Raw genomic sequence first — 26,859 nt, 5'->3', positions numbered from 1 at the left:
AGAGCAAGTCGGACAAAATGACTAACCATCATGCAACGCACTAGCAAGACGTTGATCGCAACTGCGCAGGTCTCGCTTGTCTCAAACAAGCCTAGAGTCTATGATGTGGCTGAGGTCAAGTGTCAGTGGGGGGCCTGATGTTGATGAGGCCGGTAGCAGAGGGGAAAAAACTGTTCTGGTGGCGAGAGGTTTTGGTCCTGATGGAGCGCAGCCTCTTGCCAGAGGGGAGGGGGGTGAACAGTTTGTGTCCAGGGTGGGAGGGGTCGGCCACTATCTTCCCTGCCCGCCTCAGGGTTCTGGAGGCGTGCAGGTCGTGGAAGGATGTCAGATTGCAGGCCCTTATCCTTGGCTGTGGCTGCAGTGTACCAGATGGTGATGGAGGAGGTGAGGATGGACTCGATGATGGAGGTGTAGAAGTTCACCATCTTCTTCTTGGGTAGGTTGCATTTCTTCAGCTGCCTCAGGAAGAACTTCCTCTGCTGGGCTTTTTTGATGAGGGAGCAGATGTTCTGCTCCCATTTGAGGTCCTGGGCGATGATGGTGCCCAGGAAGCGGAAAGACTCCACAGCAGTTACTGGGGAGTCACACAGAGTGATGGGGCTGCGTTCTTTCTAAAGTCCACAACCATCTTCAGTCTTGAGAGCGTTGAGCTCCAGGTGGTTGTCCCTGCACCAGGTCACCAGATGGTCCATCTCCCACCTGTAGGCAGACTCGTCCCCACCAGAGATGAGTAGGTTCCTGCTGTGTCCAGGTGCTGGAGGAGGAAGTGAAGGGCCATGTTGACAGCATCATCTACAGACCTGTTGGCTCTGTAGGCGAACTGCATGGGGTCCATAGGGGGTCTGTGATGGATTTGATGGTAACCTAATACAGTTATGGGCAATTTGATTAAATCCAGGCTGAAGACTTTCGTTTATGTCGCTGCTTTTAATTGAACTATTCACATCTCACAATGCACTATAACTTGTATTCATGTATTTTTTATATACGATTTATTTCTGTTTATTTTATGATCTTTGCTTTTTAATGACTGTTTTTAAATGCCATTTTATAATGTGTTTCAGCTGCGCTATTTCTTAATGCTCTTAATGTCTTTCTTTTTTGTAAAGCACTTTGAATTGCCTTTTGTTGAAATGTGCTATAAAATTGCCTTGCCTTGTATTTGAAAACAGTTGTGACTACAAACGCCAGACAATCCTTCTTTGAGTCCTCCTGCCAATGTGTTTGGTTGAGTGATACTAAATGTAAACATGACTCTTGTCAACTTGTCTTTCCAAGGATACTATGAGACGTTTATGTGGCCCTTTCCTGCCAATGTATCAACTATCATTGTTATATAAGAGTATTACAAATGTTCAAATGTTCCCTTACTTCCCCTTTAGAGTCAGCGTACAGCTGTGGTAAGAGAGCAGTGCACTTTAGACAGGAATGAATACAAACAATCATGTGAGTTATTAACAGCCTGTCAAAGGTTGAATGCTATGTCACAGGCTTCATGTCTTTGGTGTTTTCCTTGAGGAGAAGTTACATTTGGTTAACATCTGATTTCAGGGAAAGATCAGGAAAAGACACCGTGTCAAATGTGTTACAAATTACCGTTACATGGTGTTTCCTGATTTACAATGATTGCACTTCACATTAGAAGAGCCAGTTCCACAGAGTGAGTTTACAGAGATAACGCCTGAATGTCAGAGATCTTTTGTACATTTTTAATAAAGTAGTACCGTACAGTTTTTTTTATTGGAAACAGCTGATGATTCCACAAGACTTATTTTATTAGAGGTAACTTTGTTTTCTTATTTGCCTCAAGAGCAACTCATTAAGGTTCAATGTCAGGTTCAATCTCAACGTTACAGAGAAAACTGATTCTCTCCAGTATTGCTGAATAGTTTTCTCTGTAACGTTGACATTGAACCTGACATTGAACCTTAATGAGTTGCTCTTGAGGGAGAATCATCTGTAAAACCACACAGGCCGACATATAATAAATAAACAAAGAAATTAGTATGATTAAAATGTCACCATAATGTGTTTGGAATAAAACGTTGTATGAGCGAGGACTTCATGTCTTAAAACCGCACTTTATGTTTGTGCGACATTTTGAAACAAAACCACATTAAACTACACTGAAAATGATTGTTTGCTATAAGAACCATTTATGCACAGCAGCCTCCTTGTCACTGCGGATACATTCTTCTCTGCACAAACAATATTCAAAGTGTTGTGCTCAACCTTCATGTGGTTTCGGACATGTGAAGAGTTTGGGGAATTTCCCTTTTATGCAGCGTTCGGTTTGAATAGTGCTGCCACATTAAAGAAAGATGATATTAAATCATTTTTTAAACCAACTTTGGATGTGTGAGCCCATCATCGTTGAAAGTTTCACAGTTAAAGAGGATGTAACCCATTTTGCCCTTGCAAATGAAAGTTGGATTGATTATAATAAAAAGCACCAGTATGGTTAGCAAAAATGAAATTTAACTTTTATGACTCTTTTAAAAAGGACCCCTATAATGCGAAATACACTTTTTAAATGTATGGTATTCATATATACAGTATGTCTACCCTGTGTGTTAAGATACTCAGAAAGTTTCAGCAAAAAAGGTTCCATCTCTTTCCCTCCTGATCCAGGTTTGTGAAATCCTCTAAAGAAAATGGGCAAGGTTTCGGTTCATAAGAGACCTAAACGTTCATATTTGACGTCATTTGTGGTCGTACGGCATTAGCAACAAACCAACCGCGGTAAGCCCCGCCCACCCTCTTCCCGGAATCCCCTCCCGCAGCACCTCTGTGTATTTTTGGCTACCGGTTTCAGCAGGATGTCTAAGAAGTTTAGACGCTGTGCTGTTTTAGGCTGCAATAATCTGGCACCTCTGAGTTTGCCGGTGGACACTGTGAAACGCTTCTCTTCCGCAGTGTTCACCATTACCATGTAGCTACTTGGGTGGGGGGCGGAGAGACAGAAACACGTCCGCAAAGGGGCGTGGCCAGTAGCAGCTCATTTGCATTTAAGGCTACAGACACAGAATCAGCACGTCTGAAACAGGGCTGAAACAGAGGGGTTTATGGTATGCTTAAATGCATGATCTGTTTGGGATTTTGAGCAAAAATGTTCAGACATGTTTTCTATATACCTGAGACCTATAATATATTGTTGAAATACATTACAATACGTGACATTTAAAGTGTTTGGACCAGGAATTTATCACATGACATTCTACCTAGTAGTCTTTTGCAACATTTAGGCAATTTATATATCTGGAAATGCATTATCAAAGACTAATACGCTCTTTGATAACATGGTTCTGATCTTTTGATGTCTGTAAAAATGCTACATGCCTTTTTTTTTCAAAATGTCAAAATATCAGATCCTAACAATCCCAAAGTGCTTAGTTTTTTTTTAATAAAAGGGTCCTTCATAGTTGCGCATTGTGCTGACATTTTGATTGTCTTGAGATAGAGCTGCATGAACATGTGACTAACTGGATATGATTAACCTCAAAAATAACTTTAACCTCATTATTGATACTCTAATTTCTCCCGCCTGTTTGCACCGTATGTAGTCTCTCGCAGCACATTCCTCTGCTAATAAGGACATTCTAGCTTCCACTCCTTTCCTCCACAAACACGGCTTGAAGAGCACTTAAGGTTTGGACGTCCTTCAAACATTGTTACAAGAGTGGATATGAAAATAATGATTCCATCTCAAGTCAAAGGGCAGGATTTTGGAAAGAAAATGTGCTTCGTTGACTCAGTTATATGTATTTTTATTCGCTAATCGCTTCAAAAGTCTAGGATTGATCAACACAGGACTGAAACAAATGCATCATAAACATTTATGATACATCAATCCCAACATAATACGAAAAAAGAAAACTGTACAAATGTTTGAAAGTGATATGATCAAAGGGCTCCCCGAACATAAAATGTTTTGAGATCATGGTAACACGTTTCTTTCCGGTTTGTTTGTCGAAAACTGTCTGACATCTTAATAGCCCTCCACATGTGATGCTCTTCAGTCCATGGGCTGCTCCTGCCTTTCCTTGAACTCGTCAACTCGTGCCTGGAACAACATAAAATAGAAGGCAGTCAGAATTGGAGTTGACATGGCACGGAGAGCAACTTAATTTCATTAAAGGACTACTATCCAGGGCGAGCCAAACAGCCCAGGGTTTCTTCCTGTATCCCACATGGAAATATTATTGTACCACGTGTGGACAATTAGGGTTTGCTTTTCTTTGGTCCTCCTCTGTAGGGGGGGGGGGGGCTCAGAGTCACTGGGTCACTGGTTCTCTGCTCAGTACACAAGCCTTTTGAATCACTAATGCTACGTTCACACCGGACGCGATGCGACGTTTGGGGTACTTTTTTAAATATACCTGGGCAGGCTCTGTTTTGCCGAGGTCCTCTGGCACTTGCGGGCCGCTGAGGGGTGGCGGTGTTTGAGGCAATGAAGACGGCTGCGGCTGCTACGCCTCCATGGGCGAGGCGGGCAAAGCCGGCGAGTCGGGCGTTAGTGTCCACGACAGTGGCCGCGGGTAACGTAATGTCCCCATGATCTGAACTGTTATTATCTGCAGTAGATGCAGTGTTACTGCTGGCGATTAGGGCTGGTTGTTTTAACCATTTTCTGATGTCCATCATTGACTGCTGTGTAAGCACTTTGCAAATGACGAACGCGAGCGGCACAGGTCACGCACACCTGACATAATAACGTTACTTACCGTTTAAATTGACTAAATAAATGCAGCAGACAATGTTATTTAACCCTCTGGTATCATTCGATTGGACTACGCAAATTAGTCATTCGAGACAAAAATGTCCACTGTAAAAGACTTTGATAAAAACATTATATTAAATGGGTTTTTTCACAACTTTTTTTGTTTCAATCTGTACATTTTTTTCCCCATCCACTCCCATTATAACCACATCTTTTGATCTCTCCGCCATACCGGTATAAAATCATGCATTTTGTAATGTCAGGGTTTTATATTGGAGGAAAATAGTTACATTTGTCCTTTTTACTGTAAAAACCAGATGTGACATTTTACCATTGAATAACATGCTTGTCATTTCTTGGTTTCTTTGCCTGTTGTATAATGGGGCCCTGCCAGCCATGGGAATACATGTATGCAACTAATATGATGAAGGTGTGTTGGTATGGATGTGGAAGAGTGTATCAGCTGAGAAATGTGTGTGTGTGTGTGTGTGTGTGTGTGTGTGTGTGTGTGTGTGTCTGGATGTACAGTGTGTGTACAGATACAACAATATACAGGAGATTTGGTTTACAGCAAGTCGCAGTTTTCACCTCATATCTTTCTTTCTCTCTCTCTCTTTCTCTCACTCCCTCATTCCCAAACTCATACACACTCTTACATATTAAACCTCCTTATACCTTGTATGTGTGTGAGTGATTGTGTGTGAGAATGAGACGGGAGTAAGTGTGCTCTCATGGCGTTTTGTTTTTCATTTGTGCTGTTTCATGTGTCTTTGAGGTAAACAGATGTATGATCTTGACCCAGCTTGACCTCGATGTTTTGAATTGTTTGGAACTTCAAAGTCCTTTGATAATGTCTCTTTAGCAAACAGACATACACAGCCATACATATACTCCTTGAAGTAAATAAAAACACCTGGCAGCAAAGCCAAAGCTTCAAATATGTGTAGTTTGGCTGGATGGTCATTTCATTCCTGTGATACGCAACAAGCAGTAAGATGAAGAGGAGCTTCTCTGTGGGACAAGAGGTCTCATGCAGCCCGTAACTTCAGCTGCAGGACTCATCCTCTGAAACAGAAACACCCTGAGAAGGAGAATCTGGTGTGGATATGCCTGAACTGTGCTTGAAAGGAGTCAGCACAAGGATAAAACACTTTTTTGCCAAACAGTTCATTTATCAGATGGGGGCAGAGAAGAAGGAACAATTCTGCCCCGAATCCCACGTTGATACAGAGGAATCGATGAGGTCCTTTGCTGAGGAGGTTGAGGAGCTGCAGAGGAACTGCTGAGGAACAACAAGATGGTGATCAGGTTGAGATGTATGAAGGACTACAAAACCATTTAGATCAGGGGTGGGCAAACTTTTCGGCTCGGGGGCCACTATGAGTTTTAAATTTGACAGACGGGCCGGGCCAGTAGCAGATCTGTGAAAAAATATTTAGCTGTCCACTCCTCATTATACACTCGGCACTCAATGTTGACTTTTCTTTTCTTTGGTCCACTCATTGTTACAGATGCAGGGTCAAAGGTGAATTAGGTTCAAAGGTGAATTATTGCGTCATCGTTTACGTCATGACGTAACCGTTTACGTGCCTTCTTATGACCCACACAGCCTTTTACGTCGCTGATTTTCTCCGCAACACCGCTCACAACAACATCAATAGAGGACTGCGTCGGGTAGTTTTTAATTATACGAAGCCAGATTAAATTAAAGAACTACTTCTCCAACCTTGTACCTTTCTCCAGAGTGCCATGGTGCATTGTTTATTAATGTGGTTCAGCTGCATTACCGCCCGCTGCAGTGCTGCTCGTCTACCGGAGGTTATTCTCCCGCTAACTCGCGGCAGCGGCCGCTGTAAAGTGTTCACTGTCTGACTGTCACACAAGCAGCTGATAAATATCCCCCATCCCCATCAGTGAATGTGTTTTAGTCTGAAAGCTGTTTGGCATCACAACGCTGTTATGAACGTTTCTCTGGCATTCTACTGCGATGTTAGCTAATCAGACTATCTTGACTACTTGTTGCTATCATATTGTGGCATAAGCCGTTTTCTACACGCATATTTTACCGGCATAGTTTTCGTTATGATTTTACTTGTGATGGCCACATGTAGCCCATGTATTGATTCCATCCGATATTTGCAATAATACAAAACAGGAAAACGTCTGCCTCTTCACAATGGTCAATAACAGTGAACGGATGGTTATTAAAGTAAGGTCAAATGAACAGAATCACACTAAGCCTGGTTAGTGTTGCCTGACTTTATATAAGTGTTTTTATAAGTGTGTGGTCGCGTTCTGGTCACTTTGCTCAGCGCTGCTTGTTACAACTTGTACTCGCCGATCTTGCTGGGTTGCCAAGTGGGGCCAGCTGAGAGAATAGACCAGACTCCAGCAAAGGTCAATTGTGTCTAGAGTGCGCCATCTAGTGGGATCAACTGAAATGCTGGGTATTGCAGGAAAAAGGCAAAAATGAATGCGGTCTTTACTATAATTTGGACAATTTTGTTCAATATTCGGCGAGCCGGATTCAAAAGGCCAACGGGCTGTATATGGCCCGCGGGCCTTAGTTTGCCCATGCCTGATTTAGATGGAAAAAGCCTGATGTTCACTAAAGTGCTTAGTGATCCCCTCCTCAATCACACCACAAAGGGGATGATAGCCAGGGGTGCACATAATTTTTTTGCCCTGGTTCTCAAAGGAGCACCTGGAGATGTTGCTTGGTGCTCATCCTTAAAATGAAATAAATAAACCGGTCTTTATTTGTCAGACACACGGCACAGAACACACAGAGGTGAACACAGAACACACATGCAGAGGCGAACACAAGACAACATTAGCACGACCAGTAATCCTACAAGCTGTCATCACTACCCTCCTGACTGTTCTCCTCACTGTCTTCCTCTCTGTCAGACATGGTAGCTGATGATGTAGGCCTACTACTTTCTCTCTGGTTGAGTCTGCGATTAGCTGCTTGCATCCACAAGTCAACAGCTGGTTTTGGGTCGAAAATCCAGTTTTAAAAGGATATGTTTGGTTACTGTCCTATAGTATATATACATTGGAATGATTTCAAACCTGTTTATCCCAATAATTATAAAGGAGTGCCTTGAAAATATGTGTTTACATAAATTGTGACCAAACTGTTTGAACTTAGACTAAAGTTAACTATCTAAACACTCGGAGTCCTTTACCTCACTGAGCTGTAGTTATCAGTCTCTCGGTCTGACTGGAGAGGACTCTCCCTCCACATTATTGTAGAAACATCTTCTTCTTATATCCGTTAGAGCAGCTAGCACCAGATTCTAATAACAACAGCGCCGGTACCGGGCGGTGCACCCTCCCTCTCTCCCTCGCTCACTCGCACTTTGGCTGTGAGCTGCGGGCGCCAGATAAGCCAACATCCCCCATTTTCATCACTTACAGCGCCCATCGTACAGGGCAAATGAAACGTGTAACCGGGGTGAAAAGGGTGTTACATTTACTTAATTATGAATGTTGTTACATCAAGGCCGAAAATTAGGATGAGCACCAATGGTCAAAAATGTTTGTACCAGCGCAGCACCTCCACAGATCTGGCGCCCTAGGCGAAAATCAACGCCAGTGCGACGGGCCGGCCCTGAGTTCATATGCAACTCGCAAATATCTTTCTCTCTCTCTCTCTCTCTCTCTCTCTTCTCTTCTCCCTTCTCTCTCAATGTTGATACGCAAATGCGCCTTTTTTCAAATTACCCGGTGCTCTTTTTTTGGCCGAGGTGCACATGCGCACCTGCGCACCAGTTATGTGCAGCCCTGATGATAGCACCAGAGATTGCCCCAGGAGTAACAAGAATATTCGTTGCGCCGCCACGTGAAGCCATGCTTAGAGAAATGATCAGATGCTTGTGGTGGAGTCTGATCGTTCTTCGTCTGACCCTTCCCCTGAAAGTGGAGAGGACACAGAGGATCCCATCCCGTAGCTGCGCTACATTCCTCTGCACTATCCTATCCAATGTTTGCTCAAACATCTGTGGCATCAACATCCCTCCAGTTTGCCACCGAACGTCCCCCATGCAGGTGTGTCATGTCGACAATACTGCTGATGATCTCAGGGGTAGGGCTGTGCGATTATGGCAAAAATCATAATCACGATTATTTGGGTCAATAATTGATATCACGATTATTTTGACGATTATTCATTGACCATTTATTGAACTTTAAAACAAATAATATTTTACCAATAAACAAGATCAACAAATATGTTGAGCGCACTTCCAAAACCATACTAAACATAGATTATTAATATGATAAATAAAAATAAATTAGACCAAAATAAATTAAATCAAATATGATGCAGTGCACTGTCACAACCTACTGAAAACTCCTTAACATATAGCCAACATTTTGGTAAAACATAATCAACATATTCCACTCAGTTAAACGTTGAAGGCTGGCCAACCGTCATGGTCCAGAAGTAACAGGAAATAAATGTTGAACTACAATTTAAGACCAAATAAAAATGTTTAGGCCACCATGGCAAATGCTGGTAGGACTGCTCATGTCATCTCTTAAAGATGTTTTGCAAGAAACACCAGCCTGTTGACATGGTCTGGTTTCAGAGATGAGCGCAGGCAGGTGACGATATTGCCACCTGTACTGAAGACCCTCAGCCACGCCCCGACACATGGGGTGACGCCGGCCAATCACAAAGCTTTGATGCGTTCAAGTGCATTATTCTGGCACAGGAAGATTATGTTACAGGACATTAACGATAAAACAGAATATTGGTGTTCTATTTTTAGACACATCTCGCGATCGACTGGTTGGGCACCCCTGGGCTAGACCATAGGTCTGTTGTGGTAGCAAAGTAGTCAGCTGAAGCCACATCTCTCTCAACTTCCCCACGGCATTTGTCATATAGTGCAGGCAGCGCAGACCTGCTGAAATAATACCGAGACGGCATCGCGTAACGCTTGTCCAACGTGTTGACAAGTTGCTTAAAGCCCTGGTTGCTAACAGTGGTAACTGGGCACATATCTTTAGCGATGTGAAATGTAATGGCACCTGTAATATCTATGTGTCTCTGCGAGCTCGTCGCGTAGGCCGTTGCTCTGTACAATGCGTCCTGAATCGATGACTGTGATGATGTGGTGGATGAAGTCGAGTGGGCATCTGCTTTTTGTTGTATTACTGCCCGGTCGTATTGCACTTTGTGGTTGTATTTCAGATGATTAAAGAGATTGGTTGTGTTAGCGTGTGGTGCCAACACAACCTGGTAACAAATCCTGCACTGTACTTTATTTTGCTCCACGTCGGACTCCTGAAAGCCAAAGTACTTGCAAATAGTGGAAATAGTTTGACCCTTATTATTAACGAGTTGCTGCTCTTGTTCTGACATCTTCGCTCGCGCTGAACACTCACAACACATGTCACTCCCACGTGGCCGAGTGGGCTTTTAGGGAGGGGCGAAAGCGCACCCAGCAAAATAATCGTATTTTGTCAATTATGCTGTTTTCATAATCGTCGCAAGCCATAATCGTAATCGCGATTAAAATACGATTAATTGCACAGCCCTACTCAGGGGTAAAGAATAAATCAAAGAAGGATTCCACGTCATGAATTATTATTTATGCCACTCGTAATGGCATAACGCGTGGGCCCTGAAACCAAACCTCTGGCAGCAGGAATGTAGCGCAGCGTTTCCTCATGAGAGGGAAATCAGATTTGAAAATGTTTTGATGTCCACCCACTGCCACGATGGACACGATCCTCCGGATAGGATAGTGCAGAGGAATGTAGCGCAGCTACAGGATGGGATCCTCTGTGTCCTCTCCACTTTCAGGGGAAGGGTCAGACGAAGAAGGATCAGACTCCACTACAAACTCCACATCAGATTCTCCTTCTCATGTTTGGCAAAAAAGTGTTTTATCTTTGTGCTGACTCCTTTCAAGCACAGTTCAGATTCACACCAGATTCTCCTTCTCAGGGTGTTTCTGTTTCAGAGGATGAGTCCTGCAGCTGAAATTACGGGCTGCATGAGACCTCTTGTCCCACAGAGAAGCTCCTCTTCATCTTACTGCTTGTTGCGTATCACAGGAATGAAATGACCATCCAGCCAAACTACACATATTTGAAGCTTTGGCTTTGCTGCCAGGTGTTTTTATTTACTTCAAGGAGTGTATGTATGGCTGTGTATGTCTGTTTGACATTATCAAAGGACTTTGAAGTTCAAACAATTCAAAACATCGAGGTCAAGCTGGGTCAAGATCATACATCTGTTTACCTCAAAGACACATGAAACAGCACAAATGAAAAGAAAAACTTCATGAGAGCACACTTAGTCCTGTCTCATTCTCACACACAATCACTCACACACATACAAGGTATAAGGAGGTTTAATATGTAAGAGTGTGTCTGAGTTTGGAAATGAGGGAGTGAGAGAAAGAGAGAGAGAAAGAAAGATATGAGGCGAAAACTGCGACTTGCTGTAAACCAAATCAACTGTATATTGTTGTCTCTGTACACACACTGTACATTCATATACACACACACACACACACACACACATTTCTCAGCTGATACCACTCTTCCACATCCATACCAACATCATATTAGTTGCATACATGTATTCCAATGGCTCCCAGGGCCCCATTATACAACAGGCAAATAAACCAAGAAATGACAAGCATGTAATTCAATGGTAAAATGTCACATCTGGTCATATACAGTAAAAAGGACAAATTGAACTATTTTCCTCCAATATAAAACCCTGACATTACAAAATGCATGATTGTATACCGGTATGGCGGAGAGATCAAAAGATGTGGTTATAATGGGAGTGGATGGGACATTTTTGTCCGCGATTGGCTAATGTGTGAGTTTTTTGTTTAATCTGATTCTGTGCAAAAACTAATAATCAACCAAAATCAATGTTGTTGCTAATCTTTGACATAGCCAAGACTGTAAAAAAAAAAAAAAGCCGACCCCCCCAACATTTATTATATGGAAAATAACTGCCTTTTTGTGCATGTTTTTCATAGAAAACGCAAATTCATGTTTTCAAACTGGCAGTTAAAGGGTTAAAATCCTGAACATAAGTTAACATTTGGTATTTTTGATCAGGACTGAAGTTGATTGAAAGATTTAACCCCAAAAAGTTTGAAAAAATATGAATCTGTTGTCATTTTAGAGCAGTTTTTGGAAGTGGACATGTTTGTCCTGAATGACTAATTTGTAACTTTTTTTGTTCAATCTGATTTTGTGCAAAAACTAATAATGCAAAAAAATCTATTTTGTTGCTAATCTTTGACATATCCAAGACTGTTATAAAAAAAAAAGAGCCAGTCCCCAGATATGTATTTTTGGGAAAATAACTCATTTTCTGTTTTCATCATGAAAAAAAACAGCGGTTTCATGTATTCAAAATGGCATTTAAAGGGTTAAAATCCTGAAAATGATTACATTTTTGGTATTTTCTATTAGGGCGGAAGTTGCTTTAAAGATTGAAACCAAAAATTTGTGAAAAAAACCTTTTAATATAATGTTTTTATCAAAGTCTTTTGCAGTGGACATTTTTGTCTCGAATGACTAATTTGCGTAGTCGATTTGTTACACAGTGAATTAAAGACCGATTTGAAATTGGAATTCCAAAATAGATCGAGAAATTAGCCTTGTTACAAAAAATCAGGCCATTTGCACCAAGGAAACCAAAGTTATTGCAAAATGAAAAGTGAAACATGACCCATAAGGACAAAAACGTCCACAGTGATACCGGAGGGTTAACCACAATTACAATTTATTTTATTTCAACTCAATTCTTCTTATTATTATTACTACTATTATTATATATGTAATATTTTTCACGTTTCATTTTTTCAAATGAGGGTGCATAACGACTCAACTGAAGGTGCAATGCACCCTTATGTACCCCCGTAGAACCGGGCCTGCATGTCTCTATGTTTTAATGTTCAAAAAGCTCTTTATTTTTCTCATACTGCCTGTGCTGCAGCACCTCTGTTGTGATTGGTCAACCACTTAGAGATGTCCCGCCCCTTAGCCTATCACGTATAATATGTTGGAGCGCTGGCCAAAAGAAGTGCAAGTGTTACAGAGTGATGTCACTAGGTTTAGTAAATAAAAAAAGGAGTCCAATGAAGGCGCTTCAGGCAGAGGGGGGGGGGGGGGGGGGGGGGGGGGAGAGACATGGATGTGTGAGACTGAAACATCCTCTGGAGGGAACACAGGGATTTTATGCAAAAAATACCTATATAACACACTACAGGACATGGAAAACGGAAAAGAATAAAAAGGGCCGTACACCTAACCACTGCTGGTGGGTTTCTCTCAGTGAGTCTGGTGATGGATGAACAGGCTTACCTGAAATGTGTTGAGAACATGTTGAGAAACTTCAGTGAGATCCCTCAGGCCCCTCCGCAGCGGCTCTGTGGCTGGGACCCCCCCTGAAACACACAGAAGAGTCCTCTGAAGAAAACCACCACCATTACAAATAACAACAAAATCAACCACAGCACGCACTCCACCGGTCACCCCTCTCCAGGACCTACAGCTTTACTCTGCATCTTAATCAGCTGTGTGAGACCACATGCAGTACTTTACAGTCACGAATCATATATATACAGCCATGCTAGAAAAATCAGGAAATGACGCAGGAGCAGGATGCTGTTCGGGGTCCAGTTTCACCAAATGTCCTACAAGCCATCTGCAGTTTACAGCATGGGATACTGTTCTCTCTTGTTCACTAATCAAAACAGATGACATGTTTAATCAACGTCACGTGCATCCACAATTTCCAAGAAGCATTGACATCTGTGAGTCAGAGTTCCCGTTAACCGGTAATTACTGGACTATGACCGGTAAAATATGCTGAAGACCGGCAAATCTAAATCTCTCCGGTAAAAATGTCTGGTCAAAATAATTTCTCTTTAGCGCAATACAGCATCAGTTGCGCCACTTATGTGACAGACAAGAATAGTATGTGACAAACAAAAGAGTATGTGACAGACAAGAATAGTCAATTCTAATGTCTAACACTTAATGTGGAGAAAGAGATGTCCTGTATGGGTTGATTGTGCGTTGATCTGTTGGTAATGTCTCGGGGTTCCGGTGGGCATGTAAACAAATGCATAATGCTGCGCTATACTTTGTGGCCTCACCCGGTTGCATAGCGACGCTTCTTGTTTAGGTGTCTTTTAATAAGCAGGTAGTCCTATCATTAGCTAGAACTAGCTAGATCTGATCGATATGGACATAAATGCGAGTGAAGTCTAATCTGATGGGAGAGAGAGATCAGCTGCTGCTGACAAGTCGACACGCAGCTCTGCATAATCACATGCAGTGGTGATCGGAGCAAAACACACTTCAGGTTAGAATATCACACGTAGCTATTTGAATTACCTCTCAACAGAGGTGGGAGTAAGTCCTACATGTGCGAGTCATGAGCAAGTCTCAAGTCTTGACCTACAAGGGTCAAGCAAGTCAAGTCATTGTTCAGGTCAAGCAAGTCAAGTCAAAATTCTGATGAATAAGCCCAGTTTCCGCATTTAAATCAGTTAAAAGACAGTGGTTATGAAAATGGATTCAACCCACACTATGATCTTCATTACATACACAGTTAATCATTTGAAATCTAATTTAGACCGATGACAATCATATTAGATTAGATTCATATTAACCCTAGAACTGCAGACAATATAGCTAGGACTTAATCAAAAAGGCAGAATTCCAGGTAAGAAAATCATATATGGCATTTGCCATTACACATATTTAATTTAAATGTATGTTAACACTAGAACCGCCAACAGCGTCAGCACCTACATAGATATCATTTAATTTGTTCTCTTTGCAATGCTTAATCGATTTGAACATAGCTTAAACTTAGCGTTAGCTTTCTAGCTAACACAACACATTCACGCACCTTTCTCTGTGGGTTTTTTTTTTTTATACGAATTAAGTTGGATGTTGTGGTGGTCGTGTCACTAGTGTTGTCACGATACCAACATTTTGGTTTCGATACCAAGTCAAGAATCGCGATTCCGATTATTTTTCGATTAGATTTGAGGGCTTGAGCATGATGTAATTATGTTATCTATCACATTCGCTAACCTGTCTGTCTTTAAATTCTTTAAACAGCTCTGGATGCCGGTCGACGAGGTGCCTGGCCAAGTTTGATGTGTTGGCTCCCTTGGTTTGCAGGGATCTAAAACATGTCTAACAGACAGGCCTCGTGCTCAAATACTTCCAAATGTTGCTGCTGGCGTCTTTTTTGTCAACAAGCCGAGGCGCAGCGGCAGTTGCACTCCCACTTGCAGCCACTTGCTCCCTGTTTTCTCACATGCTCTGGCAGCTAGCGCGTGCTTGAGAGAGGGGAGGGACTTAGAGCGTGCTTGAGAGAGGGGCGGGACTGCAGGCACGGCTGCAGTGCAGGGAGTGGAAGCAGAGCGCTGAACACACGGCTCTTATTAAAACAGCACTTTCTCACCGGAGTACTTTCCCCCGTCATTCTTAAAGTACCGATACTAATGAAACGGAGGAATCGTAACGTTTTTAACGGCAGGGTATCGCAGTACCTTTCAAGTATCGGTACACCGTGCAACACTACGTGTCACTGAACTTTATGCTGTAGACCCTGCATACCACTGTTCTCTTGTTATTAGCGTCATCGACAACATAATCCTTGAATCCAAACTTGACTATTTGTGGAGTAACGCTAGCCACTGCCATGTTAACTGACACTCCTGCCGTCTAGTGGGTTGCCAGGTTTGCGCGCACGGCGCTATAATCACCCAATCACATTTTTCGAAAAAACGAAATCTAATATCTCAATACAAAAACAAACGCAAATATTTAATTTTAAAAAGTCAAGTCCTTTCATGTCATCTGTCTCAAGCTTAAGTCAAGTCTCAAGTCATGAATAACAAGTCAAAGTCAAGTCTTTTATCAATGTTAGTCAAGCAAGTCTCAAGTCCAAAAATATGCGACTCGAGTCAAGTCATGTGACTCGAGTCCCCTCCTCTGCCTCTCAAACTACCTAAATTAGTTATAGATATGTTTAGTTTTACTGTCCAGTCACTCATTACTGATCCGCGAGCTGCATGATACTGGCGGGCTGTCAGGAGAAGGAGAGAGCGCTCCGTTTATTATTCCCTTGTTATTGTAAATTACTGTACACTTTTGAATAATGTAGTTAATCTACTATAATTAGTTTTTTTTTTATATATATATATATATATATATATATATATATATATATATATATTAGGGCTGTCAGTCGATTAAAATATTTAATCGCATGATTGTCCATAGTTAATTGCGATTAATCGCAAATTAATCGCACATTTTGTATCTGTTCTAAATGTACCTTAGAGGAATATTTTTCAAGTTTTTAATACTCTTATCAACATATGAGTGGAGAAATATGCTTTATGCTAATGTTTATTATCATTTGAACAATGACAAATATTCTAATGAATATTAAACACAACAACCTCTGAACATTAAAAATATTCGCCTCAATTCAACCTGGAACCTCTCTCATACAATAATACAATACAAAGTGTGCGTGTGTGTGTGTGTGATGGATCGTTGGAGCTATGTGCAACCGGTGTGCAACTCAAGGCATATGCTCGAACGGGAGCTGCCTGGACGCTGCAATCATGTTGCACTATCCATGCTGAGTGTGCTGACTTTTCGTGCAATGTCCCACTGTCTGGCTTCCTGCATAAAGTCAAGTGCTCGGCGCAGTTGTGGCGAAATGTCGCTCCTCTGCTTTCATTGAAACAGCTCCTTATATCCGTTAGCGCAGCTAGCTAGCACCAGATGCTAACAACAGCAATACACGTAAGGTCGCTCCCTCGCGCCACACATACACACACCCTCCCGGTCCTCCCGATGGCCAGTCGGTGCCTGCCGGTGAGCGTGGAAGTGTGGTCTGCAGCAAGCGGGCGGCAGGAGCGGGGCTGTCAGCATCAGCTTGTAGATGGTATTTTAAACTCGATGCGCTCTGAAACTACGGGGCGGCCGAGTACAAAAAATACACATGCGTTAATCGCGTTAAAATAATTAGTGGTGTTAATTCTTTTTTGCGTTAACGCGTTATTAACGCGTTAACTTGACAGCCCTAATATATATATATTAGGGCTGTCAAACGATTACAATTTTTAATCAGATTAATCACAGCTTAAAAATTAATTAATCATGATTAATCACCATTCGAACTATGTCCAAAATATGCCATTTATTTATGTATATTGTTGTGGGAATGGAAATTAAATGAAAGAAGGCGGATATATCCATTTAACATACAGTATCTATGTTTATTATAACATTTTTCTGCGTGTCAAAATGAAAGACAACCCACACACCTATCAATCATCAAACCGTGGGGTCTTAATTCATTACGTGTTGATTTCTATCAAAGGGGGAGTACTTCAGGAAAGTCGACAGAGGGGGGGGGGGCGGCGGCGGCTAGTGGAGTACTTTGTGACCACAGAGTGTGAACGTTGTGATCAGCTGTTTTAGCGCAGTTCTCCAGTGAAGGGGGGGGAGTCTCCCTCCGCAGCCGGTTGGGCGTAGTTTTGGCACAATTCCGTTGTACAGACCGACGTTAACAGCAGCCCTGTCTGTGCACACGGAGACCGACTCTGTCGTCCGGTGATCTAACCGCCTTCTGGAAAAGCTTCACAAGTACGTCGGTACGCAAATGCGCTTTGTGACACAAGTGACGGTACGCATTTCAGATTACGCACATAACCTGCGTACCAGTTATGTGTTGTGTTACCTGTACTACAGCAAAAGTATTCTCCGTCGGGACTTCCTGCAACATCACCACGCCGTTATCAAAGATGTTCTATTGAGAAGACGATCACTACGTGACAAAAGTTTTCAAAACCGTGGCTACTGAAATCAATCTTACTAACTGCTGTCTGTGCAATTTACTCCGCGCGAGTTGGCAGACTTTATTTTGCTTACTTTAACATCATTTTTCATGGTGGGGCTAAGCCATTTCTTGGTATGGGTGTAGCCTACCCCAGCCATACCCTGGCGCTGCCACTCCTGGCACGTATGGGGCGGGCCATTCTGCACATGCGTTAAATGCGTTAAATATTTTAACGCAATTAATTCAAAAAATTAATTACTGCCGTTAACGCGATAATTTTGACAGCACTAATATATATGATTCGATATTCGAATATATATATATATATATATATTCGAATCATATCAATTTGTTTTAAAGCTCAATAAATAACAAAGAAGACCTTTGACCGGCACTTTTCTAATTTTGTGCAGAAGATTTAAGACATTTTGACCGGCAAATAAATATTCTAACGGGAACTCTGCTGTGAGTAAGCACTAGGGCTGCACGATTTTGGGGAAAAAATCTAATTGCGATTTTTCTGACAAATATTGCGATTCGAATTGCGATATTTATTTTTAAGCGACCCAACGGAAGTTTATTGTAAAATGCGGCCATAACTCCGGCTAGGAAGGTCGTATCAACGTACTCCCGTCTCTAGCACCCCCGCAGCCTGAGCTACGAATGAAAGAACTAAACTTACATGAAACTTCCGTTGGGTTGCTTTAAAGTCAAGCTTCAGTTTAAGATTCACCCTTTAATAGAAACATGTGATGGAGCATTACTTACCTGACTCAGATGGTTTGTTTCACCAAACCATCTAGGAAAGCTCCATTGGAAGCCATTTGGAAAGGGCAGGCACTTTCAAAAATATCACCTTCTATCATGGGCCACTTCTGATTGATTAACAATGGCTGGTACATGTGGAGCACAGCACTTCTGATTGGTGTGGATGACTGACACACAATAAAAAAAATAGTAAAAAAAAAGTTTTAAAAAATCGCAGGCTTTGCGATTTGATAATCGCATCATTTAAAATCGCAATTTCGATTTAAAATCGATTAATCGTTCAGCCCTAGTAAGCACTACTTTGCAAATCGCATTGAAGGAAGAAAGACGTTACTGTTATCGAGTAAATAACCAAAACCAAAAAAATGATATTTTAAAAGTATTGAAAAATAATTATTTCCAGTAGAAATTCCGTCAAGAAGGTGTGATTTCTGCGTTTTAATTTATCAAATTGCTGCATTGATTAATGTCTATTTTGGAAATATGTGACATTTAAATAAAATTAAAAACACAGCAGCTGAGGTCACAAAAGTACAAAGAAACACTGCTGTTGCTTTGATGTTGATTAAAGGTGGGGTAGGTAAGTTTCAGAAACCGGCTCGAGTGCACTAAAATTTGAAAGTACACAGCCGAAAAGAATCCACCCCTTCCTTCAGACTTCCTTACAGAGCACCTCCTCCAACATACATGAACGCGCAATGCACGCCCAATGAGGGCACGAGATACATTTGTGCGTGCACGAGATGGAAGGCTGACAGACAGGGCGGCAATCCACAATTGGTTGTGCTTTTTACAGTATTACGGCTTCCACAGATGACATTTTTGTATGGATTTTTTGTCAAAGCACTTATGGTGAGACACCCCAGGTGAATAGGGTAATTTTTTTAACTTAAAGGTATCAGCTTGAAATTTCTCCAGTTAATTACTTACAATAAGGTAATTGTTTTTTGTATTACAAGTTTTCTGAAATAGCTTGTTTAAATATGCAAATTAACCATTATCTCATTAAATATGCACATATTTTAACACATTTCAGGAATCTAAATCTGAACTTTGGATAAAGCCAGGTTCAAAATTCTTGTTTCATTTTGTAGTCATATTAGTATCTAAGGCAGGGGTGCCCAACATTTTTTGAACCGAGAGCTACTTTTAAAGTTGCCAGTCTGCCGAGATCTACCAGTCCAAATAGAGAGGCGTAGCCATTACTGACAGCCTGCTACCAGATAAATACACACTTCTACTTGTATAAAACTGACCTTTGTGCGATTAATACGCCATAAAATACTGCAGATCCTTTATCTTACCTCGGCTCTTTCTAATCTACACACATACAAGTATTTAACTGAAGTTACACAACAGTGTTGTTGATACAGAGTTGGAGTTTATTCACACGTCACTACAGTGGGTAATGTTTTCAAGAAACATTGAACAGTGCTGCCACATATGACACAGGAATAAAAGAAAAGACTCTGAACCCTTTCTTTGCCATTATATAGAAATAGTGTTGCTTCAAAAGTATAAATGAGGCTTACTAATAAGACAACTCAGATCTGAAGCTACACAGGAATCTGCTGCAACAGTGCAATACAAAAGACAACATTAATAGAATCAAACCCTTTTTTGTTGCATTTTAGTAGAGTATAAAAATAAATGCCTTTAAAATAGGATGCAAGCAACAGTTTCTTAACCTGAATTGATAATAGACTATAATCAATTTAAGTTTGCATTCTTATACCATTTTGTACAATAATTATAATGACTAAGTTCAAACAAAATAAACCCACAGCTGATTAATAACGGTATCTAACTTGAGTTTTTATTATATCAAAAACCTGTTGAAATGCTACTGTTATTGTTGTTGTTTACTGTCCCCCAAAAGCGCATCGGCAGCCTCCAGGAATACTTATTTCACAACTTCGCCATCTTTGAAAGACTTCATGTGTTTCGCAAGAACGTGACTGACACGATAAGATGCTATGGTAGCAGCCTTGCTCTTGTTGTTGGGCCTGGTGAAAATGGACTGCTGTGCATTTACCTGTCATTTCAGGCCCCTCCCCTTTTGGGAGCGTAGGGCAGAATTAGGAGGGAGTTCCGTCTCGTAGCGTTTGTGCACTGTTTTGAAAATGCCGCTCCTAAATTACCCTTCTTCGATAAAGCCACGCTCGCATTGCAGATGACAGATGGAGTTTGAATTGGAATAGATACAAATAATCATCCTCCCACTCGGAGTGAAAATGATATATTTTGGGCTCTTTTGCTTCTGCCATAATTGCGGTCTTGTGTGTGTGCGGACTCTGTCACTCCTGTTGACACGGACAACGTCAGCAAAATACTGCCCACTGCCCACCAGCCACGCCCCGACACAGTGGGGTCACGCCGGCCAATCACAAAGCTTTGATGCGTTCAAGTGCATTATTCTGGCACAGGAAGATTATGTTATACGACATTAACGATAAAACAGAATATTGTTGTTCTATTTTTAGACACATCTCGCGATCGACTGGGAATCTCGCGATCGACTGGGAATCTCCCCGCGATCGACCGGTCGATCGCGATCGACTGGTTGGGCACCCCTGATCTAAGGCATTTACAGAAGGGATTTTGGATATCTCTTTTTATCACTCCATAAATCAGAAAATACTGTCAACAGCCCTATAATATCAATTTTCGCCATGTTTTTAGGTATACAATGTTGTATAATTCAGGCTATGAATGATATATGAACAAACCCTTCTGTAAAAGCCTTCATAATATTGATAGGAATATAACTGGAAGGTTTGGTGTCTCTACGTGCTACTGAAGTTGAAATTTCGAACTCAGAGTATTAGAAAAAACTAATTTTGAGAAAACGACCTTTAAAGATTGCAGTGAGGCGCTAGCTAAACCCTCCTGTTCTTTGGATGACAGCTTGCGCATCGACGCACTCCGTGAAGGTATCTCATGTTCGGGGTGATGTTCATTTGTTTTTTGTATAACCTTGCTTCGTGCAAGTGACAATTGTTGTCGTCTTCTCTGTGAACTTTTTTTTCGCCGTTCTTTTTGCCATTTTGAGATTTCAATTTCTAGCTGAAAGCTAACCAGGAAGTGTTTTAGCACACCACGTGACGCATCTGAACGAATCACGTTGTCAGAAATTGACACCAGCCAATGAGATTTTGTTTCTTGGTTTAAGACCCCTTTGTGCTTTCACGATTGGTTGCTGATACAAAGGAAATGACCATATTTGGATCCGATGAGATTGTGCAGGAGAGACGGAGCTTTCCAGCGATACCTCTGTTGACATGGTGCACACAGCGGTCGAGGTATTTTATGTTACGTTAGAATGCTAACTTTTGGTGAATGTAGGATAAATCTACAGACGCAAATAGACAAACTATAGTAAAATAAATACTTAAATGTGTATTTTGTACGTTTTCCTTCCAAAAGCCTGAAAGAAAACATGTTATAGAATCAAAATAGCACAAAATCTCAAAATTTACCAGTACTTGAAAAACAATGTTTTTGCCTGCCGTGTCTCGCCTTAAGATATTCATTGCTATCGGGATGTTAAGAGCATTCCATGGAATATAACAAAAAGTGTATCTCGAGCCGGTTTCTGAAACTTACCTACCCCACCTTTAAGCTTAGCACGAGATTTGTACACATCACTCTTCGCTTGAGTAACTTGTCATCTAATTGCTAATTAAAAAAACTTTAAACAAAGTTATAAAAATAACTGCTTTTTGCAGTCATGGCCATCTTCTCCAAAATGACATGGAGTCCACAAACCCATTTCATTGTGGTTATGGTGAGGGGGTGGGTGTAATCAATACAGAAGAAAGAACGAATAAATATAGAACGCACAGTGGACCAGTGAAAGGTTATTGAGTCTTGATGTACTGAAGCCCCCTGACCTCCTGAATCTAAGTTCAACAACTAAATCTTAGAACAGAATTGTTGCTTAAAGCGGATTACAGTTTTTAGTGCAACAAGGCAAGTGGTTAGCTTTCTGTTGACAATAACAAGAGTCTGTGCATCTGTGTTAAGTCAGCCGCTGAGCTTTCCTGTTAGTCTGAGCAGACAAAGTGGAAGCACCAGACTCCAATCAGTATGTTTACTCTGCAACAGCCTGAAAACTGACCTGCGCATGTATGCTTACATAAACGTAACAGATGGTAAGTATGGGCTCAGAACAGTCTCATAATACACCCATGCACACAGAAGGATTCACACTTGTATTTCCGGATCCACACTTGTGTTTTTCAATGCACACACAAATGTGTTCCGTTTCATATACATGTAAATAAAATCCAAATACAGAAAAAAGTTTTACATGTGTATTTTTGATCCTCACATATTTGTTTTCCGTTTAAATCCTGCAAACACAAACCGCTTTCTGTGCACGGATCGCTGTGCATTCGTGTGTGGGTTTTTTGAGACTCCCCTGACGGTCAGCCGATTCGTACTTGTAATTTTTTCTATCTATAGCCAATCAGATGTCTCCTAAATTCTAAGCCAATCACATGAGCGCACCCCCACGAGGGTAGATTTCTTGCGTTGATGACGTAGCGCTTCATGTACGCATTTTGCGCAGTCCGGAGCTGACAGGTCCATGGAGCCTGCCTGCAGGAGCTAATCTCAGGACACCTCCACTCTCAGTACAGCGCCAATTTCCGAACCATTGATGAATGCTTGTGTACACAAAAACGGCAGGCAAAACCGTTTTAAATGTGTGTTTCCTGTATAGCGAATACAGCTGCTTTATGTAGCCTATGTCTGTATGAAGTTGTTGTGAGTGTGGAGGGAGCAGCTACAGGCTAGCTTAGCCTAATCGATCAGTGCACTACGAAGCCAGTGCTAGATAATGACCGGCGGGGCTCCCCCCGAGCCCCGCCGGTCATTATCGGCCGATATTCACTCTTAATAGTTTGATCGGTGCTCTCTATAAAGGCCGATCAGGAGAGCTGGATCTGATCGATATGGACACAAACGTGTTACAGGCTTGGCCTGTCACTTTAAGAGTAGCAGCCGCAAGGGGTCGTGGGTTTTTGGTGTGTGTGTGTGTGTGTGTGTGTGTGTGTGTGTGTGTGTGTGTGTAAAATGTGATGGCCAAGTGCGGAGTTATGAAGAGAGAGACGAAAGTATAGAGAAAGTGGACAGAACGGGAAAAGTAACTAGTCTGTATGTATGCAATACAGTGTCAATGTAACTGATTAGTCTGAAGAACGTGAATAAACGGAGGTTCTTCCCACGGCACCCGAACGCCCCGTTTGCATCCTTTTTCCCCTCGAAATGTCTGGGCAGCTGGATACCGGCTGACAACGAGCCAAGTCAGAAACCACCGGTGTGTAACCGAAACTACGGTTTCGGTGCCGAGATACCGTTAGTAAAAAGGTAACAAACGCGAGTGAAGTATAACCGGACGCGAGAGAGAGATCAGATCAGCTGCTGAGTCTGACGGAGACACGCAGCTCTGCATGATCACCTGATGCTCCGCCTTCTGTTTAGCGAGCTGACCGGACAGCGCAAAATGCGTATATGAAGTGTCATGAACGCAATAAATCATACCCCCGTGGGGGCGCGCTCATGTGATTGGCTTAGAATTGAGGAGACATCTGATTGGCTATAGATAGAACAAATTACAAGTATATAAGTTGCACTTATATACTAATAAAGGACTGGCTTATCTATAGCCAGTTGAGTAGCACTTGAAATGTTTGGCTCTATGAAACCTGATGTACTTTATGATTCTGTTTTCTTCAAGTTTGTGTCTTCCTGGTCGAATGTACTTATTGTAAGTCGCTTTGGATAAAAGCGTCAGCTAAATGCAATGTAATGTAAAAGTACGAATCGGCTGACCGTCAGGGGAGTCTCAAAAAACCCACACACGAATGCACAGCGATCCGTGCACAGAAAGCTGTTTGTGTTTGCAGGATTTAAACGGAAAACAAATATGTGAGGATCAAAAATACATATGTAAAACTTTTTTCTGTATTTGGATTTTATTTACATGTATATGAAACGGAACACATTTGTGTGTGCATTGAAAAACACAAGTGTGGATCCGGAAATACAAGTGTGAATCCTTCTGTGTGCATGTGTGTATTACGAGACTGTTCTGAGCCCATAGGTAAGGAGAGGAAAAAGAAGATGAAGTGGCGGGGGTTTAGTAATGTCTCTTACCTCGTGTCTGAATGCGAAAGTTGATCTTGCTCTCAGACGGATGGGTGATGGTGTAGCCACAAAAATCCACATCCACACTGATGGAAAAAAAGGAAATTGGAAACATGATCTGAGGTTATTATCAATTTTTTTCTTAGATTGGGTGGAAGGGTGTTGACGCTATTACAATTTTCCACGATCAAGTCATCCCAGCTGACGTTGACTAACTAAGAACAAAACATTGGGACCACAGTGGAAGCACATACACACTTAGATGGATAGTTTGGACTTTTCAAAGTGGGGTTGTATGAGGTCATTTTCCAGATGAAGGTCGGCACGCCCCCAGTTTGGAGAAACAGACCCGCAAGAAGCTAAATAATATACTACTGTGGATGGGGGTAATGGTAAAACATGCGAATGAAATATCATTAATATAGCACCATTTTGGTATTCCGACAATTCAAGGCACTTTTACATCATATATCAATATGTAAAAACTGATGCCACAGTCTTGTTGCCTCAATGGGGGATTATTGCCCATTGACAATTTGATATCCCGCCGACATCACATGATACCTGATTGTTTGTTTTCCTTTGTTTTATGTCATGTTTGTATTCATATTGCATTGTTGAGGAACCCGTGACCCAAGTTTTTCATTACACAACTTCACCGTCTACATTTAATTTGTAATTGCTCATTGGATTGATTAAATCAGCTTTGCCTCCTGAGCTTTAATCAATTTGTTTGTTTGAGTTATTGTGTGAAATTGGTGTTTTAAAAGGTAGGGCAAGGCCATTTTTTGATAGCATTTTTCCACAACAAGTCAATTCAAATTACATTATTGAAAACCTTAAAAACATTAGGGCATAGTAAAAATATTTGGTTTAATAAACCAAAGGCAAACAATAACACAACAAAACTGACAGCAGTCGTAGTTCTGTGCATTAAAATGACTGTTTTCATCAATGGAGTGAGGTGGCTTACATTTCTTAAATATAGCCTACAGTGAAGTTTATAGTTGGCTAAAATAGGTTTTTCTGCTGCACAGTATATTGCTTTTCTTCTGTGCTGGTACTTCAAACTAGGAACTTGTAGACAAACATCTATTGCAGGTAGTAGTACACTGACTATTAATAAGTACGTCATACAACCTCACTTAAAACTACGTCTTAAAAAAGTCCCTTTGAAATATCGTAATGATCAACTGTCAAAATAACCTGGAAGTCGCAAAATACTCAAATGAGTCAGCCACAATCTTTGTTCTTTTGAAGCCCCATGGGATTTCAGGGGCTAGATGTCATAAAGGTCGAACCAGTGACCACAACATGCTGAGTCTGAAGAACAACACTTACGTCTTCATGATCATATATCTGAGGGAGTTTCCCAGGGTATGATCTTCATTATGTAGCACAAATGTCACACATCCCTCATCACCTCCATCAGCCTGGACCTAAAACACAACATATCATTATCACATCACACTCAAAACTGAACCATGGACTCCATCCAGATGTTGCAGATGGAGCTACTATGCATTGCCAATACATAGAGTATTTATTATTTCACATATGCACATGGATAAGCATCAGTTACACATGTTGACCACAGTATTCTAAGAAACTGAGGCAACGCACATGTCCGTTTCAACCACACTGTATTTATAAAGGCTTCAATACTGCCCCCTAGTGGAGAAATTCTGAGTCGGATATGGAGTGTTAGCAAATGTAAAGTAAGTACAGTTATTTACGTTTCAGGTAACCGTAGCTTAGCTTTAATAATGCCACTGATGGTATCCGTCCACAACAAATGTTGCATTAGATGGAACAGATTTAAAGGAGTTAGACTTTTAAGGTGTAATAACTGTTTATTTGCTGCTAGCTCCTGTAGCTACCCACGTGAGGCGTTTACGGGCGAAATGCTATCCATAGATTTTTTAGTTCAATGTTTTCTTACAGGCAGAGGTTAACGCTAACAAATACGTGTAGCTGTATACAATGCCATAAATCATAAGGCATTATTCCTTCTTACCATCTCCAGCACTGGTTTCTTTTCGCCTTCAGCAGCCATGCTTCATATTCCGGTTATGTGCGTCAATAAAGAGAGAGTTACCTCATTACTGTCTGACAGGCAACAGGTGGGAAAGGGGATTTGTACATCTAAAGGTGTTTGTTTTTTCATTTGTCTATATTTTTCAAAGTTTAGGAGTAGCAAACACAGACAAGATTATAGCATTGCATCTTATATTCAGAAATATAACTTTAATGAATAGATAAAGATGCACAGTGTTGTGCTCAATAGGTCTCGCTTTTGAATCGTTTGGATCTTGGCAAAGCTTGAAATAATTGACTAAAACCAAGT

The 26,859-nt window shown here is 41.4% G+C and overlaps 1 protein-coding gene across 2 annotated transcripts; it reads right to left on the bottom strand.

Annotated features, from left to right (window-relative positions):
- Positions 1-26,674, bottom strand: polr1d (RNA polymerase I and III subunit D). Of its 2 annotated transcripts, none has more exons than XM_034223221.1 (5): positions 26,530-26,674; positions 25,854-25,951; positions 24,522-24,598; positions 13,073-13,155; positions 1-864 (listed from the first exon to the last, which is right to left on the bottom strand). In XM_034223221.1, exons 1-5 carry the CDS (start codon positions 26,566-26,568, stop codon positions 793-795), a joined length of 369 nt encoding a protein of 122 aa, XP_034079112.1. In that variant the 5' UTR covers positions 26,569-26,674; the 3' UTR covers positions 1-792. The 2 variants fall into 2 exon arrangements, with proteins under 2 accessions (XP_034079112.1, XP_034079113.1); XM_034223222.1 differs by lacking the exon at positions 1-864 and adding an exon at positions 3,747-4,063 and having other exon boundaries at positions 26,530-26,587.
- Between the last annotated feature and the right edge of the window lie 185 nt (positions 26,675-26,859).

Source organism: Gymnodraco acuticeps, unplaced genomic scaffold (genome assembly GCF_902827175.1).
Source record: "Gymnodraco acuticeps unplaced genomic scaffold, fGymAcu1.1, whole genome shotgun sequence".
Lineage (NCBI taxonomy): Eukaryota > Metazoa > Chordata > Actinopteri > Perciformes > Bathydraconidae > Gymnodraco > Gymnodraco acuticeps.
The sequence above is the reverse complement of the archived record's forward strand: the minus strand, read 5'-3'. Positions and strand labels throughout refer to the sequence as shown.